Here is a 10131-nt window from a genome sequence, read left to right on the forward strand (position 1 = left end):
TCCTTCATGTAGTGGGTCTATCCTTCCATATGGTGAAGAAAAATATTTGTACTGGGGATTTTATAATCTTCCACATAACCTCTGCTTCTCAGCCTTACATTAGCCACACATGTGAGGAACACCCCCCAACTTCATGTCTTCACTAAGTGAAAAATGTCGAAAGAGACAGCAGCAAGCAGTAAAGATCTCCTTCAATGTGTTCTATGAGCCATCAATCAATATTCCCTGGCTGTGGTTTTTTTCTAAAATGGAGTACTACTCAGCCATAAACAATGAGAAACTAGAGTCATTCATAGCTAAGTAGATGCACATTGAGGCCATACTCTTAAGTGAAATTAAGAAGACACACATGTGTAAATACCAAATAGTTTCTCTGGTGTGAAAAACTACAAGTGTAAATAAGGATCAAAATGTATAATTGATTTTGTGTAATAGGAAGAAAAGGTCTAAAGGAGTAGGAGAAGGGGAAGAGGTAGGGAAAGGTAAGAAGGGAAAAGAAAAAATAAAAGAAAAGGAAAAACATGGAAACAAAGTCTTTGTAAACAGGAACAGGAGGATGGGCTGAAGGGAGGGCCAGGGAGTGGGGAAAAAATAAGAACCAAGACACATCATGTAAAGGTACAAGATCCCAATGATGAATGTAACTGTACTGCATATCTAAAATGTGCCAATAAACTTAAATGAATAAATAAATAAAATGTGTCTTGTTTAAAAAAAATTCCTCTGGTTCTTCAGAGAACCAGATAAGATTTTACTTATTATACGTCTCTTCTTGGCCTTATCGTCTGTGAGGTATTAAATGTTCTCAGCTAATTACTTATTCGCCTCAACTAATCACAATGCTCACCACACTCCCACTTTGAAGCTTCAGTCATCTCCTGTGTGTTCTCTTTTTGGAGTGAGCCTGAAAGCTGAGTCAAATGCTCCACAGGAATGAGGTGGAACGTCCGTTATATTTTAACCAGTGTGTGCAGACGGCTCTTCTGCGATCGACCCTCCAGGCCTTTCTCTTCAGAGAATTCTGTGGTGGGGCAAATCTCAGTTGGGATGAAGCGTTTTAGCCTCGGAGTCCTTGTCGCCGTCATCCTTCTCTGCAAGCAGCATGGCTTCGCCTTTCAGAGGTAACTCACTCAAACCCTAGGCTGAGACGTTTCTCGCACTTGTTTGCCTCACACTGAATTGAATCCGTGTACTGGACCCAGAGCAAAACGTGAAAGTATGGGGGCCAGAACCTTGCCACGTTGCTCTGACAAATAAGTGGGCTTCAGCACAAGAGATTATCACTGTCTCTTATTCATTTCTGGCTCAGTTTTATTACTGGGAGAAACCGGGTGATAAATATATTCAGTGCATATATGGAAATGAAAGAAACGGAATCTTTTGTAAAAGTAGTTATTTGTACCCTGCCCTATCATGTGAGTTATATTTCTTGTCATCATGTATAAAACATTTAACTGTGGATCACTAATTTTCATTTTGTATGTGAAATACAGGAAAAGACAGTAAAGATATTAAATAGGAAATTCAGATCATGTGTGCTTATTCAGCATGGAATATGAAATGAACACATAAATACATATATTTAATTCTTATTTTGCCTAGTAGATCAATCATATTAGGATAGTCTACCATAAACTACTTACAAAAGCAAAATTAAACTCTCCTAAAAAAATAAATAAAAATAAACTATCTTAGAGTACATAATACATGGAGTAAAGAGTTTCAGGGTTCAGGGAATGTAGATAATTAACTAGCTATTTTTGGCCTTTTAAAAATTGATTTTGATTCCTTTGGAATTGTCTTATTTTTTCTTTAGAGTGGCTTCTGCAATCCTTTTCTTTCCTAATTGTCTCTGAGACAGAAGCCTCCCTTATGCTAGTGAAATGCAAAGAAAGGAGGGATGCATGGACACCAGAGACAGGGAAAGCTCTACCAAAGACCTTTAACAACAAACAACCTTAGGACACGAGTTCAGATAATAAAGTTTAATTTATGAGCCCAAAATGTGCTCATATTTGATCACTGAATAGTTGTTGATTCTTTGTGTTCAATATGGTTGTCAAGTATCAAGCCACAAATTCCACTGCGAAATAAATTGTGGTTGTTTCAGTATCGATGAGTGTAAAAATTGTGAAAATAAATAGTGACTTAGGTCCCTACATTATCCGGAAATCAGATGAGTACAACTTCTAAGGTCTTTGCTAGTTTTTATTTCTATAGTTTGATGACTGTCTTTAAGGTAAAGGGCAGTTGAAGGAGGAAAACTGGTAGCACTAATGTCCAAAGTGATGACTGTCATGGCAGAATCATTGAAAGAGATGAGAAAGTGTGGAAAGCAGAAATTAGTGGTTATTTAGCACCTGTGTTTGCTCCTTGACCTGAGCTAGATGCTTAGCAGTGTTATCTTTTTAAATGCCTATAATTGTAAACACTAGGAATCTTCTTCCTCCTCCTTTTCGTCTTCATCCTCTTCTTTTTTTTTTTATGGTATTCAGGACTGAACCCAAGGCCTTCACCCCAGCCACCCCATCCCATCTCACCCCACCCCTCTTTTCTTTTCTTTTTTTTTTTTTTAATCCCTTTTTTTTTTTTTAATTTTGTGACTGTCTTGCTAAGTAACCAAATTTTCTAGGCTGGCCTTCAACTTAGAATCCTCCTGCCTTAGCCTCCCAGAACTCTGGGGTTATAGGCACAAGTCACTCTGCTTGCTCGCTTGCTTGTTTTCAGTCTCTTTGAGTTGCCCAGGCTGGCCCAGAACTCCTGAGCTCAAGGGATCCTCAAACTGAGTCTGCAGGGGTCCCTCTTCCCAGGAACCCAGCACATGCTAGGAATATTTTTGGACATTTTATGGAGGAGAAAACTGAATCCTCATAAGAATAAATCATAAGAGCAAACAAGAAGTCTAGAGTTTGGATCCAAAGCCACCTTTGCTCCTTTCAACTCCATGTACATAACCTTGCCTCTAGTAGAAATTAGGAAAGGACTCAGATTGAAGAGAAGTCAGATTTAGTCACAGTGAATTTGAGAATACAGTTGCTTGGGAAGATTGTCTGCAGGACAGGTGAGGGCTGAAGGCGCTTACCTTTAAGGTCCTCACCTACAGCAGGTGTACATATGACCTCAGTGCCAGCCAGCACTAGCACCCTAAAAAGTTGTTTTGTTTTGTTTGAGCCAGCATCTCACTGTATTGCCCAGGATGGCCAAAAACTCTTGGCCTCAAGCAACCCTCCTGCCTCAGCCTCCCAAGTGGCTGTGACTACAGGAGGTACTACCTTCTCACTGTCAGGCTGCCCTTTTGATCCCATAGTGAACTGAACTCCTAGGTAGTATAAGCCATTGCAAGACACACTGAAAGAGCTTCTGTATCTTCTAATTAAGTAAATGTATAGCAACTTAGTGGGAATCTGTATAACACAAATGAAGGAGATAAACAAAAAGAACACAGTGAAGAAATAAGTGAAAAATTCCCTCATGCATGGTTTTTTAACTAAATTTTGCTTCAGCATGTACTCTGAAATCTGACTGATACTTATGCTCAAAGAGAGGAATTAGAATATAACTTAAGCAAAGATTATCACATAAAAAATGCTTAATACTTTGTGTGTGCTGTGGAGGCCTCCGTGTGTGTGTGTGTGTGTGTGTGTGTGTGTGTGTGTGTGTGTGTCAGGGAGACAATTGCCTTTTGCAGACAGATACATGTCTGAGTTCTAGGGTTTTTTTGTGCTTTCACTAGAAATACTATAACAGACTCATCTTTCTGTGAGTAAATGACCTATTACTGAAGCTGAAAGGGAAATCTAATTTCATTCAGAGTGACAACCTTTGATAAATTATTTCTCAGTGCAAGAATATAAACCCTTCTGAAAAGAACTAACAGTGTGGCTTTTTCCAAAAGCTGTTTTTTGTTATTGTTTTCTTGTCATGATCATTTTTCTAATAACAGTTTGTATTCAGGCAGTCTCTCAGTGACTGATTTGTAGGTGCATTTTGATAAATCTCATCAGTGAAAGGCTCAGGATTGACAACCAAAATATAAAATTTTTAAAAGGCATAAATACCATCTGGCAAAGAGAAAGACAGAAAAAAAAACCTATACTGCCACATGCACTTGATTTTAAAAGCCAAACAGTATAAATGGTAAAAAAAAAAAAAAAAAAAACTAGCAAGGCTCTTGTAAACAAAGCCATGAATTTGTATTGTGCAATGATTACCGAAGTGTAGCCTGTCAGCTGGTACTATTTATTTAGAAAAAGAAAGTGAGAAAAATTAAGAAGGGAAAGGATCTGTGGATGGAATTGCAGAGGATAAAGGGTACCTGAATTATTAATAGGCTCCCAAAAGTGTTCTTTCTGTTGAATCCATATACTGTCTGGCTACCTGGAGACCAGTTTATTCTCTTTGCAATGATTACCGAAGTGTAGCCTGTCAGCTGGTACTATTTATTTAGAAAAAGAAAGTGAGAAAAATTAAGAAGGGAAAGGATCTGGAGATGGAATTGCAGAGGATAAAGGGTACCTGAATTATTAATAGGCTCCCAAAAGTGTTCTTTCTGTTGAATCCATATACTGTCTGGCTACCTGGAGACCAGTTTATTCTCTTTCACTTGTCTCTATTGATATATTATTTTCACCTCAGAAAAGAGACCACCAGTGGTCCTAAAACACTGTAATGCAATAACAAAATTGCAGCCTTGAGCTATGCTCCATTGTTCAGAAGCATCTTGCCAGCTTTTTAAATGTAACATAATCCTTCAGAACTACAGCGAGTGTGAACCTTCTCCTGGAACCCCTAGCAGGGACGGACCTTGATGAACATAATCACGTTCTTTCTGTCTTTCTTTTTTTCTTGTGAGGTTTATTAAGTAGAATTAAAGACATACACACTCAGAAGGGAATGCAAGCTCTCTAAGTGTAAGGTGGAGCATAATCACATTGTTAGGGGATGGGTATTAAAGTCAGGATCTACAGAAGAATGTAGCTGGATCCCAGATCCGTTGCTTACTAGCCATAAGTTAGGCAGTTTGTTCATTCTCTTTAAGGCTTGCTTTCCTTTATTATTTTTCTTTTCCTCTCTGACTCTGTCTCTTTCTCTCTCTGTGTATTCCCCCCCCCATATAAACAGATCTTTTATTTCTCTGTGCTTGTACTGCTCATTCTGTTTTGGGGACAAGAATTTTTTCTCAAGTGATTAACTTCAGAGATATGATCAAAGCACATCTTTCTCATCTCTCATTGTCCCACAAATTTTATATAATTGGGGTTATCTTTCCTTGCTCTTGCATGGAAAGTTAGAAAATTCCATGGCTTTTCAGCCCAGTTCTAAGTCACTGACAGTCCTAGGGTCATGTTAAAACGCAAGCAGCCTCAATTCAGAAATCAGAATATCAGTGCCAACAAAGGCATTATTCAGTTATCTCAGTCCATGCAGTTAAAAGAAAAACTTTAATTAAATTTAACAGTTTAACTGAGCAAAGAATGATTTGCAAAATGAGCAGGCTTTGGAAGCAGAAATTTAGAGAACTCCAATCCTTTATAAACAGAATGCAGAAGTGAAGTACAGAGCTGGGGATGCAACTTAGTGGTAGAGCACTTGCCTAAGGAGGCCCTAGATTTAATCCCCAGCATGGGGTGAGGGTGAAGTACAGAAACAGCTTGATTGGTTATAACTCTGTCTTTGCCTTATTTGGACATGGTCTGATCAGATGGTAGCCTGTAATTGGCTTAGACGCAGTGAATTGTTGCCAAAAACAAAGTCCTAAATTAGACTTTTAATTTGTTTGCCTACTGTATTGGGTTATAGTTCCTTACCAGAAAGTTCCAGAGGTATGCTTCTGGACAAATTTATTTTTCTTTATAGGAAAACAACCTCTTCCTCTAATCTTTTTCGTACATGCCCATGATCTCACCTACTTTGTGTAGTCTTATCCTGCCCCCGTAAGGGGGCACAGTCATGAAACTCCCTCTCAGAAATTGTAAATTTGACAGAGTGAGCTAGTTCTATCATGATGGCACTTTGGCCAAAATCAAGTAAGAAAGTCAAGTCCATGTTTAAGTTTGGACATATTGAATATTGTTAACCTTGTAATATTAGTTCTTAGGATTTACCAATTTATTTTTATAATTCTGCATTTTTTTCTCATTAAGAAAGTCATATTTGTATAAGATATTTTTGCCTTTCTTCTTCTGTTAACTAATTTTGATATTTTCTCCTCCTTTAATATATTAGGCTTTTCCCATGTTTATTACTGTTCGCTCAACATTCTTTGTTCATTGTTTTTAATGATAACAATCTCCCTTCCTTGTGAGGACTGAATAAGAAGGCCTCTAAGCATTTCAAAGTAGCATCCAAGTCAGTGGATTCCCTTTGGGAAGGTGGTTAATCAAATTAATAATTTTTCCCAAAGAAAGAACAACTTGCTTGTAGATAATGGCGAAAAGAAAGAAAATTCCCCAGACATTTTATTTTCTAGTCAACATAGGACTTCATCTACATGGGATTGAAATTCAGCTCCTCTTAGAACAAGGGAGACCTCATTTGCCTTGTAAATCGTGGCATTTCATCACGAGTGCACCTTGTCAGGAAGTTCATTCTAAAATTCCGATATATATTCACCTCCACTTCTTTATACTTCACTTGAAAAGAGAGATTTCAGTTTGCCATTTTTTTTGTTTAACTCCCAGAATGATGCCTGATTAAGTTGAAAGTAAGGCCATAATCCTGAGCCCAGAATCTAAACTCCTCGATGGTCAGATCCTAGCCTGTCTTTCATCCTGGCTTTATTTCCTGGTGCCTTTCTGTATGAGCCCCGTGTTACTCTCCACTGGATCACTTGCCCTTCCTTGAGCTCTGTCCACGTATGCGCTTGCACTTAGGCCATTTCATCTCCCCTTCCTTTATCAAGTCCCACCTCTCAAGGCAGTCTCCTTTCTCTGAAGAATCGCTTCAAACTGGGGCAAGCAGCCATGCCTTTGGAACTCCTATCAATGGCTGTGAAGTAGCATAAACTCGAGAAGTACTCCCCTCTTTCATTAGTGGCAAGTCTTAGAGAAGGACTCACCTGAGAATGTCAGCTGCCAACCCTACCAGAGACGAGGGAAGGAGTGTTTATTCCTGGATGGGGCTCTAGGCTGATTATGACATCTGTAGTCCACCCACCATGCCACTCAGATCAATGTGCTTCATAAAATTTGCTTTGAGAGCAGTCCTTGCATACTAGTTGGTCTCCTTTCTCAGATAAAACATGCAAGAACATTAGTGGAATCAACTAGAACTTCCACAGCTATGGCTATTCTTGATACCTTATCCAATACTTATAATGCTCCTCCACCACCCATTCTATTTTCCTCTCTGCCTTAGCTAACACTTGTCTTGACCTAGGTGACTGATAAAGACCCTCAGACTCAAGGGTCTAACCCCCAGTAAATCCCTGTGCCCTCTTGGACCATGGTGTCGTACTTGTCTGCCTACATCAAAAATTAAACCAGGGAATTTTACAGAATGTCTAGGCTTGTCACCTGGGTGCCAAACACAATTTTCCCTGCCACATTCACCATGTGAGTGCAGACCTTAGTATCCTCCCGATGATCAAGGTCAATTGCCCATTCTAACGTACCATCCCTCCTTTCTGGTGATCTGTCCAAGTGAGAAGAGTGAAATTGCTAGGTAGCAGCAACAGCTTTCAGTTTAATAAGACTCTTGTCCTGCCCCTGGGGAAGACATTCCTCCTTAGGAAACCAGAATTCTTGAATATCATGGAGCCCATATAGGTAGATTGAAGGTAAAAATTTCCCAAGCAGATTTTTCAGAATGATGGTAAATGGAGCCATTTCAATATGGTTCCTGAAATCATGTACTCTACCTAGCAAGGACATCTTATACTGACAGTTGATTTAAAGTGTGTATCATAGCCTGCAAGATGTCACGCCTTTCCAAGCTAGCCCCTCAACTGACTTTTTTGACAATGCATTCTAATTGTTGTATCAGGCTAGCACCTTCTAGGAAATATGGGATGTGATAGCCCTAGCAGATCCCGTGATAACATGTTAATTTGGGCACCTCTCTTGTTTTAAAGTAGGTCCCTTGATAAGATGCGATGTTATATGTGGGATCTTACATCAGTGGACCAAACTCTCTAAAGCACTCGTATGGTGATGCTGGCAGAAGTCTTGCCAGCAGGAGAAGTGAACCTGTACTTAGAATGGAAGGGACAGTGTTATGGCTTGTGGTTAGATGCTCTCCCCAAGCCTCATGTGGCATAAATGAGGCTTTTTCAGAGGTGGCTGGATCTAGAGTGTGTGGCACTGGAATTGATTCATGGTGCAATGCTGGGATCAAGGGCTCTAACATTAACAGTGTGAGTGCTACCTGCCCTAAGTAACCTGGGTAAGATTAAAGGGATAGAAAGAGCTGTACCTGCCCCTTGCTTGCTTTGCTATCTTTTGCCTACCATGAATTGTTTCTGCTCTGCCATGTCTGTCTGCCATGCCACCCTGCCTTGGAGCCTAGCCAATTATGGACAAAACCCTCTACAAATTGTGAACTAAATAAACCTTTTCTCCTTGAACTTTGGGTGTCTGCTATTTTTGTCTCAGCAATGAGAAAAGTAACTAAAACAGACAGAAATCATCAATTTGCTACCAGGTACCACTATGTGGCACTCACACAATGAACACAACAGAGAAGATTATGTTCAGCTTCCAGGTGACAAGTCTAGGCATTCTGTAATTCTCCTCTGTCCAGTTTTGATGTATAAAGACATGTATAACAACCACAGACCGAGAAGGCAAGGGGATTGGAGCAAAAACAAGAGATGGTATATACAAAGTATAAGAGGTAATCACTTGTATTTTTTTTAGAGGATGTCCCAGCCTATCAAAGATCCTTTGGCCCCTAAAATTTCCCTGAATCTGTAGCATTCACCTTTTATCTCCTACCTTGGAAGCACATATGTCTCACTGAGGCCTCCACTGTAACTGGTCACTTCTTGCTCATCTGGTCCAAGATTAATGTGATGTCATTGATGTAGTGGACTGGGGTACCCAGATAGCCTTATTTTTTTTATTATTTTTTTAAGCCATAGTATTTGCAATGAGCTGTGTCACCAGCCCCTTTTTAGTTTTTACTAGTCTTTTTATTCATGCGTATTTATGATACATAATAGTTGCATTCATTTGGGGGAATTAATATAAGTGTATATCATATTTTCATCATTTTCAATCCCATTACCCCTCACCCTACCCTCCTCACCCCATCCCCTCTAACCTACCCTATCTCTACAAATTCTTTTTGCTTCCTATCATCTCTCCTTTATTTTACTCTATTTATATTTGAAGTTTCTCATATAAGAGAAACCATATGATGTGTCACTTTCTGTTTCTGACTTATTTCACTTAACATTACAGTCTCAAGTTCCATCAATTTTCCTGCAAATGACATGATTGAATTATTCTTTATGGCTAAATAATAGTCTACTGTGTATATTTACACCACATTTTCTCTATGTGTTTGTCTGTTGAAGGGCATCTAGGCTGTTTCTAGTACTTAAATAATATGCTATAAACATAGGCATTCATGTACCACTAATAAAATGTCTAACTCTCTTGGGAATACACTCAGGAGAAGTATAGCTGGTCAAATTGATCAAAGACCTAGATATATTTTAAAAAGCCGGAAATCTTGAAACAGTTGGAAGACAACAAATGGGAAATACTGAAAGTCATAGGCTCAGGCAAAGACTTCCTGAACAGAATTCCAATAGCACAAGATATAATATCAAGAATCAACAAATAGGGCCACGGATTTAGCTCAGCGGTTCCATGGTCTGCCTTGCAAGTGCAAGGACCCGAGTTCAATCCCCGGTACAAAAAAAAAAAAGAACCAACAAATGAAATTATATCAAATTAAAAAGCTTCTGCACAGCAAAGGAAATATTCATCAACAGAACAGAGAGACAACCTACAAAATAGGAAAAAAAATTTTGCAGCTACTCTTCTGATAAAGGACTAATATCTAGAATATACAAAGAACTGAAAACCATCTATCCCCTCCAAACAAATGACTCCCATCAAAAAGCAGAAAACTGGGATAAATAGTTACTTCTCAAAAAAAAAAAAAAAAAAAAAAAAAAAAATA

The 10131-nt window shown here is 38.9% G+C and overlaps 1 protein-coding gene across 2 annotated transcripts in view; it reads left to right on the forward strand.

Annotated features, from left to right (window-relative positions):
- Window positions 1-904: 904 nt before the first annotated feature.
- Window positions 905-10131, forward strand: part of Cpb2 (carboxypeptidase B2) — a 65719-nt gene continuing 56492 nt past the window's right edge. For both annotated transcript variants that reach the window (XM_010637034.3, XM_010637033.3), the window contains exon 1: window positions 905-1121. In XM_010637034.3, the coding sequence (XP_010635336.1) occupies window positions 934-1121 (188 nt within the window). In that variant the 5' untranslated portion in view covers window positions 905-933. The remainder of the gene's footprint in view (window positions 1122-10131) is intronic.

Source organism: Fukomys damarensis, unplaced genomic scaffold (assembly GCF_012274545.1).
Source record: "Fukomys damarensis isolate Sample0158 unplaced genomic scaffold, DMR_v1.0_HiC HiC_scaffold_38, whole genome shotgun sequence".
In the NCBI taxonomy this organism is placed as follows: domain Eukaryota; kingdom Metazoa; phylum Chordata; class Mammalia; order Rodentia; family Bathyergidae; genus Fukomys; species Fukomys damarensis.